The sequence below is a fragment of the Salmo trutta genome, chromosome 8 (assembly GCF_901001165.1).
Source record: "Salmo trutta chromosome 8, fSalTru1.1, whole genome shotgun sequence".
NCBI lineage: Eukaryota > Metazoa > Chordata > Actinopteri > Salmoniformes > Salmonidae > Salmo > Salmo trutta.
Window position 1 is genome coordinate 46,185,960 of NC_042964.1, and position 12,238 is coordinate 46,198,197.

At 43.7% G+C, this 12,238-nt stretch overlaps 1 protein-coding gene across 1 annotated transcript in view; it reads right to left on the bottom strand.

The window, feature by feature from the left end:
• Window positions 1-2,265: 2,265 nt before the first annotated feature.
• Window positions 2,266-12,238, bottom strand: part of LOC115199105 (hepatocyte growth factor-like) — a 39,341-nt gene continuing 29,368 nt past the window's right edge. The window contains exons 14-18 of the mRNA XM_029761675.1: window positions 10,395-10,469; window positions 6,900-7,037; window positions 6,628-6,734; window positions 5,161-5,303; window positions 2,266-5,001 (exon numbers count right to left, since the gene is read on the bottom strand). Of these exons, the coding sequence (XP_029617535.1) occupies window positions 4,774-5,001; window positions 5,161-5,303; window positions 6,628-6,734; window positions 6,900-7,037; window positions 10,395-10,469 (691 nt within the window). The 3' untranslated portion in view covers window positions 2,266-4,773. The remainder of the gene's footprint in view (window positions 5,002-5,160; window positions 5,304-6,627; window positions 6,735-6,899; window positions 7,038-10,394; window positions 10,470-12,238) is intronic.

Genomic DNA, 12,238 nt, shown 5'->3' on the forward strand with positions numbered 1-12,238 from the left:
AGGTATCCCTGGGGCCCAGATTAAGGTATCCTTGGGGGCCAAGACTACGGTATCCCTGGGGCCCAGACTAACGTATACCTGGGGGCCAAGACTACAATATACCTGGGGCCAAGACTACGGTATCCCTGGGTACCAAGTCTATTGTGTACCCTGGGGTCCAGACTACGGTATTCCTGGGGGCCAAGACTATGGTATACCCTGGGGCCCAGATTACGGTATGAATGTCTGTTGCTCTGACTCAGTTGTTACATCAGTGATTCTGCTAATCAAGGTCCTAGTGAGCAGCTAATTGATAGAGTCAAGTGGGTTAAATTATCGTTGGAGCGAGAGTCTGAAGGAGGGTCGTTCTACAGGAGGAAGATTGGGCACCTCTGCCAAGAGACTGTTGTAGCTCTGTGAGGTTTTCCAGTGGCTCTTTTTAAATGAATCTTTCATCGATTACCGACACCCTCTCTGAAAATTAATTGAGGTTGAGCAGGCGAGGAGATGCCTGAGGAATGGCAGAAAGACGAGCTGCGATGGAACCATTAGCTCAGAGAGTGATCCAAGTTCAGTTTTTAAGATGGCCTTCTCTTGTAGGCTTTGGAAGGGAGCATGCATACTTCAGCACGGTGACTGAGCAGGATCAACACATAAACACAACACAGGGTCTGAGCATAAACTCCACGGCACTACTTATATATTTCTGAGGTCACTGCAACAAGCTTTTAAAAGCCATAAATCATCATGTTTGATTGTTTGATTAAGGTTATTGCAAGAGGGTCCCATTGTGTTTACAATGTTGCTCTTGCTTTTGGGAATAGTCCAGCGCAAGGTTCACAAATTCCTTTTTCCAACGCTTTCCCATTAAGATTTTTCCATTGTTTTTTTTTCCAGTAGTGGAAGAGGTACCCAATTGTCAAAGTAAAGAAACCTTAATAGAAAATGACTCAAGTGAAAGTGAAAGTCACCCAGTAAAATGCTACTTGAGTAAAAGTCTAAAAGTATTTGGTTTTAAATATGCTTAAGTATCAAAAGTAAACGTAATTGCTCAAATATACTTAAGTATAAGAAGTAAAAGTATAAATTATTTAAAATTCCTTATATTAAGCAAACCATTTTCTTGTATTTTTATTTATTTATGGATAGCCAGGGGCACGCTCCAACACTCAGACATCATTTACGGATAGCCAGGGGCACGCTCCAACACTCAGACATCATTTACGGATAGCCAGGGGCACGCTCCAACACTCAGACATCATTTACGGATAGCCAGGGGCACGCTCCAACACTCAGACATCATTTACGGATAGCCAGGGGCACGCTCCAACACTCAGACATCATTTACGGATAGCCAGGGGCACGCTCCAACACTCAGACATCATTTACGAACGAAGCATGTGTGTTTAGTGAGTCCGCCAGATCAGAGGTAGCAGGGATGATCAAGGATGTTCTCTTGATAAGTATGTGTATTTGACCAATTTCCTGTCCTGCAAAGCATTCAAGTACTTTTGGGTGTCATTCATACCGTAATCTGAAAATGTATGGCGTAAAAAGTACGTTATTTTCTTTAGGAATGTAGTGAAGTAAAAGTAAAAGTTATCAAAAATATAAAGTAAAGTCCATATACCCACAAAAGCGACTTAACTAATAATTTGAAGTACTTTACACCACTGTGAATTTCCCCAACAGACAAATCTTTCAAGTGGATTTATTTTCCAGAAGCAACAGACGTGACCTAATGACTGTTGGGCTGTTAGTCCGGCAAAAGCGGGGAAGAAAGTTATTTCACGTCCCGTTACGATGAGGCACAAAGCCTTGGGGTTGGTTCGTGACAAGCCACCGCGGATGAGGCTGAGGTCAGCCATTTTCTCCTCAGCACCGAGGAGTCATGTATCAAATGAGAACCCCACATGACGGAGGAAGCATGCCACGGTGTCTAGTGTTGCCCAATTGCTGTCTAAGTGTCAACTGAACATCTCTAGCGCTGCCCAAACGTTATGTGAGCATTAACCGAACGTTGCCGCTCCTCCTCCGGTCAGGAACTGGGTCATGGTGGACAGTGGCCATCCAAAACCCATAGACTGAGGTCTTATTGATATGATTGACATGGGAAGTGGGAGAATAATACCCAGAGTAAGATCTTGACCCAGAGTAAGATCTTGACCCAGAGTATCTTGAATTGTGTTGAGAGAGTATGTGTTGCAGAAAACTGTATTGCTGCAAGAATCTTTGTCTGAAGGTTTACTTTAGGAGAGAGTGCTTGACAGACAGACAGACAAGAGAGACAAGACAGACAGATGTATTAAAAGAGTGAAACAAGCTGAAAATTACACTGTAAATGTAATATTAAAACGTGAATATAACAAAATCATATAGTATATAATGTGAAGACCCAACCCGACCCCTTAAAAATAGCAGCTGTTATAGAGTTTACAGTATACAAGTTTATAAACAGAGTGACCCTATATAGTAAAAAAACGATGTAAATAAGACATTGGAAGTGGAAAATAGTTTTTTTACACACACTACTTTACATCCTATTTACATAACAGTAAAATACACTCACAGCTCTCTGCGCCAATTCTATTGTACACTATTGATTCCTGTCCACCTAAAAAAAAGGCACTGAACAGGTCAAATACTGTGACATAGTTTAACCTAACACACTGAATATTTTAGGATATAGAAATTGGGTGAAATTATAAGTCTTCTTGGGGGCCCAGTTTGAAGAGATCATTAGTCATACATACACACCTGCTTTCTGTGATTATAAAAATGATGTCATGACTGGTTTTCAGCACTGAAAGAAAGCTATTACACTCCCCTATGTCATTACACTTACTGCATGTCAGTACTGTTAAAAGACAAATGACTGACAAAGTGGTATGTTTTGGAACACAAGCCATACTTTTCATGTAATCCGTATTGCCATTCAGTGTACCTCCAATAACAATGATTGACACACTGAGTTTAGAACATGTATCAAATAAAATATAATCTTCACCTCTTCTATTAGCGAGACGTGTCGCTTTGTCGACGTCAATCGCTGGCACCCTCTCACGAGGGCCAGATGTATACAAATAAATAAATAGACTGCACACTACGTTCTAATCCGTTTAAATATAAAACACAGAGTGTAGAGAGGAAGCAACTCCACTGACGTCTAGTGTGAGTGAGCCAAGGAAAGGCCCAGATCTATAAGACCTATTAAATAACACAGAGTGCCAGAAATACACTCAATAAGAAACTTCTAAATGTGTACCCTGACCACATAACGCACACGCAGCCCACCAGGGGCTAGTGTAGAGTTCCCTCCAAAACTGGAGACATGTTAGCCATGTAGGCTAACTGCTAATGTTTGGCTAAGTAAACTGTTAGCATTAGCATTAGTTAGGGAACAGTTACTGAATAGTCTTTCCAAAAACAACCACTTGGTGAATGGTGAGAGTTAAGACCTGTCTAGAAACAACCTTTTGCTCTTTGCCCTACTCCCCAGGTACTGGTGTAGAGCAGTGTATACCAACTCCAGTCCTCAAGTATCCCCAACAGCACACATTTGTGTTGTAACCCTGGACAAACCTGATTCAACTCGAGGTGGGCTTGATGATTAGCTGACAAATTGAATCAGGTGTGCTTGTCCGGGACTACAACAGAAATGTGTGCTGTTGGGGGTACTGGAGGACTGGAGTTGGTATACACTGCTCTACACCAGTACCTAGGGGTTAGGGCTATGAGCCTCCTGCTATGAGCTAGAGGTTGTTTCTAGACAGGTTAACTCCCACCATTCACCAAGTGGTAACTTCTGAATGACTGAACTTTTAGCCATTACATCATGTGCCCTCAACGTGACCCAGTAGCCATGGATCGTACCAAGTCCTGTCTGGATCCCTCCTCGCATGGCTCTGGTTTTGGTTCTGATCAAATTCAAGTATTTTCCAGGAGACAATACTGAGTCATCCATACCATTCCTATTGTCTTGTGGGCAGAGTGAGAGAACGCATCAATTCACCCCTCTTTATGGCTTAAGAGTATTCATATATTTCACCCCAAAAAATAGGCTGTCCATGTGCCAGAAACTATTGTTTAGAAATGTTATTAAAGCTAATGCCTCAATCACAAAGACAGTGTCAATACATTTTGGTACACCAGAAATACATTCATTTCCAATGGAATGCTGCGTGTGCCTTGCAGCATTGCGTTGCAGAGGCAGTTGCAGTGTGTTCTTTATGGTGCCTACGTTGGATTTATCAAGGTATGCGTCACATTGTATGCGTAGACGGCTTGACAGAAATGGTAGCAGAAGGTGAATGTTGAACTTTTGTTGCACACATCTAAATGATGCTGGGTACTATTTTGCTCAATGACGCTATCGGTGTGATCAAGGTGTAACAACCTGGTCCTGCATTAATCAATTTGCATATTATAATAATCCTTCATATCATTTTCAGCCTCTCTGAACATATCCTTCTATTCGTAGCCTCTAAACGTCCCAAAATATCTCTTCCATTCATGGTGTTTTTTTCCCTCCAAAAACTGAGGCGACGTCCGGCCACGAAGCCCCAAAATGGCTGCTTCCCATAAAGTCAGTTTCCTCATTCTTACATCTCCCAACCGTCTTGTTAGTTAGGCATCCTCTGTTGGAGAGATCATTCTCCATCCTCCCAGCTTGTGGTACAGTCCTAAATATTCCACCCCTCCTCTTACAGTGATGTAGTACAGTCCTGAATGCTCCACCCCTCCTCTTGCAGGCTAGTGGTACAGTCCTGAATGCTCCACCCCTCCTCTTGCAGGCTAGTGGTACAGTCCTGAATGGAGTGGTTTGGTCTGTGCTTCTTCCAGTAGTTTTTCCTCCAACCTGGAGTAGTGTATGAAGACTTTATGGATCCACCCCGAGTAGTAGGCCACATTGACGAAGATGGCGGGCCGCCGGGCCAGGGCGCAGCCCCGGCCGTGGATGCTCACGCCCACGATGACTTTGCTCTCTCGCTCCTGGCACACCAACGGGCCACCGTAGTCTCTCTGTGAGGGACGAACCAATAGCAGGTTAGCGTGGTGCTCATGCAGCCAATCAAAAGACATTATGGTAGATATACGAATAGCTTTAAGTAATAACTGAGTCACGCAATGTCGAGTCAATGCATGTTTCAGATAATGTAGAGTAATGTTTATGAAGCTCACCTCACACACTCCCTGGTCTTTCCTGCCCCCGGCACACACTTTGCTGTCGGTGACAGGCAGGGTTTTGTCATGGAGCTCAGAACACCAGTCGTTACTGACCATGGGCAGACTCACAGCTTTCAGTGCTCCCTCATATCCTGTCCCTGGACAGGAAGTAGCCGGAAATAAAGCAGGAAACAGTCAGTCTACTGTTCAAACACCATTTCACCATGTTCCAAACCTATAACCCTAGACAACATGTTTGTCTATATGGTGTCATTGTGGGGGACTTTATTCACACAATCGACACATGATATCCTAAGGTATCTTTTCCTACAATATCATGGATCTCTTGATCCAATACCCCCCCATCTCTTCACCACACAATAGCATGAAACAGAGGTCAGTTGATAAATGGTGGATATGAGGATAAGACAGCAGACATACTGTAACATACAGAATACACTCAGTGGCCAGTTACATCCATCTAGTACCGGGTCAGACCCCCTTTGCCTCCAGAACTGTGTCAATTCTTTGGGGAATTGGAAATGTTGCTCAATTGGTACCAAGGGACCTAAAGTGTGCCAGGAAAACATTCTCTACACCATTACACCACCACCACCAGCCTGTACCGTTGACACCAGGCAGGATGGGCCATAAACTCATGCTGCTTACGCCAAAACCTGACTCTGCCATCAGCATGACCCAACAGGCACCAGGATTCATCAGACCAGGTGATGTTTTTCCACTCCTTATTGACCAGTGTTGGTGATGGCGTGCCCACTGTAGACATTTCTTCTTGTTTCTAGCTGATATGAGTGGAACCTGGTGTGGTCGTCTGCTGCAAATAGCCCATCCGTGACAAGGACCGACGAGTTGTGCATTCCGAGATACCGTTATACACACCATTGTTGTACTGCGTCGTTATTTGCCTGTTTGTGGCCCGCCTGTTAGATTGCACGATTCTTGCCATTCTCCTTCCATCTCTCAACGAGCTGTTTTCGCCCACAGGACTGCCGCTGACTGGATGTTTTTTGTTTGTTGCACCATTCTCAGTAAACCCTAGACACTGTTGTGAGTTAAAAGCCCAAGAGGCCAGCTGTTTCTGAGATACTGGAATTGGCACACCTGGCACCAACAATCATACCATGCTCAAAGTCGCTTTGGTCACTCGTTTTGCCCATTCTAACGTTCAGTCGAATAGTAACTTTATATAGCAAGTCACGGCCACGTGACTCACTGTCTGTAGGAGCAAACCATTTTTGTGAATGGGGTGGTGTACCTAAAAAACTGACCTCTGAGTGTATATAGGCACCACACAGGGATAAGACACCACACAGGGATAAGACACCACACAGGGATAAGACACCACACAGGGATAAGACACCACACAGGGATAAGACACCACACAGGGATAAGACACCACACAGGGATAAGACATAACACAGGGATAAGACATAACACAGGAACAGTCATGTAGGGCAGTACCTTTGGTCTCTCCCCAGCCGTACATGAGACAGTTGGTTCCGTCTGTGACCCTACAGCCTGCTACTGGGAGCTGGATGGTGAAGGCATGCTCAGAGAGAGGGGCAGGCCTAGGCGTGGACACAAACACATGCATGAATAAATAAATGCTTGCTGTGCCTACAATGCATGATTGAGAATGAATTAATGGATGGATTACATTTTTACATTTATTTTACCAGGTAAGTAAAATGGCTGACTGACTGTCTCACTGAATGAATGAACACTATTCTTACTTGGCCAGTTTGAGCAGGGCCAGGTTGGATCCCTCTGGGCCACAGACCACGTGTGCGATGCGGAGCCTGGGGTGGTCCAAGGACGAGTTGAGGTGAAGGAGGCCCACCTGTACACTGTACTCACTCAGGTCTGGAACACTGAGGACCACAGACTACTGTCAGACACATTCCAAATAGGTTGACCACACATTGACCAGCCAGTATAAACTGAACATAGTATAAGCTGAAGAAAAGATTGGCCACAGCTTGTATAAACACTATAACACATAATCATGTAATATAATACAATACAGTAAAATACAGTACTGCAGTATTCTACTCTATTCTCTGTATGAACACTTATCATTGGCTACATACTAACCACAGCTACCAGCATCACTAAACTGACAATAGAACGCCTCAGCATGCACTCTACAAACTCACTCAATCTGTCTCCTCAACGAACTGTGTTCAGAGACCCACATACAGCGCATTGCATAGTCAGCAACAAGCTACTGAACTAATGCTGATGCCAATGGCCACAGTCTTGATGGAAGCAAGGTTCTGTAATGTCGGCATGAGGAGTACAACTAAACCACTCACTAGAGTACAACTAAACCACTCACTAGAGTACAACTAAACCACTCACTAGGAAAACAACTAAACCCCTCACTAGAGTACAACTAAACCACTCACTAGGAGTACAACTAAACCACTCACTAGAGTACAACTAAACCACTCACTAGGAAAACAACTAAACCACTCACTAGGAGTACAACTAAACCACTCACTAGAGTACAACTAAACCACTCACTAGAGTACAACTAAACCACTCACTAGGAGTACAACTAAACCACTCACTAGGAGTACAACTAAACCACTCACTAGAGTACAACTAAACCACTCACTAGGAGTACAACTAAACCACTCACTAGAGTACAACTAAACCACTCACTAGGAAAACAACTAAACCCCTCACTAGGAGTACAACTAAACCACTCACTAGAGTACAACTAAACCACTCACTAGAGTACAACTAAACCACTCACTAGAGTACAACTAAACCACTCACTAGAGTACAACTAAACCACTCACTAGAGTACAACTAAACCACTCACTAGAGTATAACTAAACCACTCACTAGGAGTACAACTAAACCACTCACTAGAGTACAACTAAACCACTCACTAGAGTACAACTAAACCACTCACTAGGAAAACAACTAAACCCCTCACTAGAGTACAACTAAACCACTCACTAGGAGTACAACTAAACCACTCACTAGAGTACAACTAAACCACTCACTAGGAAAACAACTAAACCCCTCACTAGGAGTACAACTAAACCACTCACTAGAGTACAACTAAACCACTCACTAGGAAAACAACTAAACCCCTCACTAGAGTACAACTAACCACTCACTAGGAGTACAACTAAACCACTCACTAGGAGTACAACTAAACCACTCACTAGGAGTACAACTAAACCCCTCACTAGAGTACAACTAAACCCCTCACTCGGAGTACAACTAAACCACTCACTAGGAAAACAACTAAACCCCTCACTAGAGTACAACTAAACCACTCACTAGGAGTACAACTAAACCACTCACTAGGAGTACAACTAAACCACTCACTAGGAGTACAACTAAACCACTCACTAGGAGTACAACTAAACCACTCACTTGGAGTACAACTAAACCCCTCACTAGAGTACAACTAAACCCCTCACTAGGAGTACAACTAAACCACTCACTAGGAGTACAACTAAACCACTCACTAGGAGTACAACTAAACCACTCACTAGGAGTACAACTAAACCACTCACTAGGAGTACAACTAAACCACTCACTAGGAGTACAACTAAACCACTCACTAGAGTACAACTAAACCACTCACTAGGAGTACAACTAAACCACTCACTAGAGTACAACTAAACCACTCACTAGGAAAACAACTAAACCACTCACTAGGAGTACAACTAAACCACTCACTAGGAGTACAACTAAACCACTCACTAGGAGTACAGCTAAACCACTCACTAGGAAAACAACTAAACCACTCACTAGGAGTACAACTAAACCACTCACTAGGAGTACAACTAAACCACTCACTAGGAGTACAACTAAACCACTCACTAGGAAAACATCTAAACCACTCACTAGGAAAACAACTAAACCCCTCACTAGGAGTACAACTAAACCACTCACTAGAGTACAACTAAACCCCTCACTAGAGTACAACTAAACCACTCACTAGGAAAACATCTAAACCACTCACTAGGAAAACAACTAAACCCCTCACTAGGAGTACAACTAAACCACTCACTAGAGTACAACTAAACCACTCACTAGAGTACAGCTAAACCACTCACTAGGAGAACAACTAAACCCCTCACTAGGAGTACAACTAAACTACTCACTACTAGAATACCAAGCATGAACGATAAGAATGCATTAGGAGCTTAACACAGTCTAGATGGAGAGGAAACAGTCCAGGTCTTATCTGATTGACAGACTCATCTTAAAGTTGGATTTCTGCACTTAAGCCTTTTCGTTATCTGTGGATGAGGCCTGGCTTGATTTGTTGCCTAAATGTCTCTCAAACGACTATGAAGTAATTGTAAGTTCACTGAATAAAAGCTCCTTCTAAATGACCCTCTTATTACAGTGTGTCATCATAAGGCACAGGAGTTTTCCTGACCATAACATTATTTACCACAGACACGGTTCCTTTGTAAAGTGTCTTTAGGTTCTTGAAAAGCGCTATACAAATCACGTTTTTTTAAATTATTATTATTACTTGCCAATTCTTTGTTATGGCCTATAACTCGGGCTCAAAAACATTCTGACTGCCTGTATGACTTACAAAAAAACTCCTGGCCCAACCTATTTCTGGTGTACTATTATTGAGAGAACGGCAAAAGTAACAAAAACCTATTGAAAAAATGGGTGAAAAGCAAAAGCATAATCTAAAGCCCATACATCCATTACACTACATGGATCAAGGAGCTTTTCATTCAAACTGCTATGGCAGATCTGGGCACAGTGACATGGTCCGGGCCCAGACGCTAAACACATCTGTAGAGGCTGGAGCATCCTGGGCCATATCTCAGCTCTGCTGGGGCAGAGGGTCTGTCACTAGCTCTATCATAAACAGGATATGGGCAGGCTGCATCTTCACTTAGAATGAGATTGAGGAAAAAGAGAGGAAGGGAAGAGGGAGAGAGAGAGAAGGAGGTAGATGGGAAGAGGGAGGGAGGGAGGGAGGGATGGAGATGGAGAGAGTAGTAGGGAGAGGGAAAGATGGAGAGAGAGTAGGAGGAAGAGGAAGAATAAGAAACTGATGGAGAAGCAGAGAGAACGTATTATACAGACTCCCCAGGTCTTTGTTTTAACTCTGTTTCCATTCAACGCTCTCCTCTCTCTCTTCTTCTCCCTATGCCTCCTACTGTCTCTCACCTCTGCTTTGAATGAGGGAAAAAAGAAAGTGAGAAAAAGATGGATGGAGAGATTACCAGGAGGAGAAGCACTGTTGATCCGTCAGCACCCATTCCTCTCGGATCAGCGAGCCCCCGCACCAGTGAGTGTTCCTGGGTAGGGGACACAGGACATCATGATGAACTTAGTCCAATGCTCTATAGACGCTGTTTGTACTGTATCCAACTCTTAATAAAAAATACATAAAATAAATATGTTTTACAGTCACACAGGTGCAGTGAAATGTGTTGTTTTACAGGGTCAGCCAAAGTAGTAAAGCACCCTAGAGAAATTAGGGTTTGGTGCCTTGCTTAACGACACATCGACAGATTTTCCACCTTGACCTTTCGGTTACCGGCCCAACGCTCTAACTGCTAGGCTCCCTGCCGCCCTCTTCCATCCATGTCAAGTCATACAGTCAAACCTTGCGGTCCTCCTCAAGGTCTGGACATTCTTTCATAATGTGTATTCATCTGTCTCAAACAGCCCCCCATTCCCTATTTAGTGCACTACCTTTGATTAGGGCCAATAGGACTCTGGTCCAAAGTAGTGCAAATAGGCTGCCGTTTGGGACGAAACTTGTGAGGAGTAGATGGATCGTTATCCTGCATGGCACCAATGGAAAAGTTGGCATACACACAGAGCAGAGGTCACCAAAAGGTTGATCATGATCGACAGGTCCAGGGCCAGACCGGAACAAGAATTTGTCTCTGGTATTTTATCTACACTAGCCCACATCACAGCGCATGCCACCGACTCAGCCCCACCAGCTATGGACAAACACACCATACCCCCTACACCCTGACCCAACACACCCTACTTAGACACAGGCAGTAGCGCTGACACATACAGTTGAAGTCGGAAGTTTACATACACCTTAGCCAAATACATTTAAACTCAGTTTAATCCTAGTAAAAATTCCCTGTCTTAGGTCAGTTAGGATCACCACTTTATTTTAAGAATGTGAAATGTCAGAATAATAGTAGAGAGAATGGTTTTTTTCAGCTTTTATTTCTTTCATCACATTCCCAGTGGGTCAGAACTTTACATACACTCAATTAGTATTGGTAGCATTGTCTTTAAATTGTTTAACTTGGGTCAAACGTTTCAGGTAGCCTTCCACAAGCTTCCCACAATAAGTTTTAGCCCATTCCTCCTGACAGAGCTGGTGTAACTGAGTCAGGTTTGTAGGCCTCCTTGCTCGCACATGGTTTCTCAGTTCTGCCCACAAATTCTCTATAGGATTGAGGTCAGGGCTTTGTGATGGCCACTCCAATACCTTGACTTTGTTGTCCTTAAGCCATTTTGCCACAACTTTGGAAGTATGCTTGGGGTCATTGTCCACTTGGAACACCCATTTGCGACCAAGCTTTAACTTCCTGACTGATGTCTTGAGATGTTGCTTCAATATTTCCACATAATCACCAGTCCCTCCTGCAGCAAAGCACCCCCACAACATGATGCTGCCACCCCCGTGCTTCACGGTTGGGATGATCTTCTTGGGCTTGCAAGCCTCCCCCTTTCTCCTCCAAACATAACGATGGTCATCATGGCCAAACAGTTCTAGTTTTGTTTCATCAGACCAGAGGACATTTCTCCAAAAAGTACGATTTTTGTCCCCATATGCAGTTGCAAACCGTATTCTGGCTTTTTTATGGCGGTTTTGGAGCAGTGGCTTCTTCCTTGCTGAGTGGCCTTTCAGGTTATGTCGATAGGTACAAAAGTATCTATATCCACAGTAAAACAAGTCCTATGTTTCCTCCAGCATCTTCACAAGGTCCTTTGCTGCTGTTCTGGGATTGATTTGCAATTTTCACACCAAAGTACGTTCATCTCTAGGAGACAGAACGCGTCTCCTTCCTGAGCGGTATGGCGGCTACTT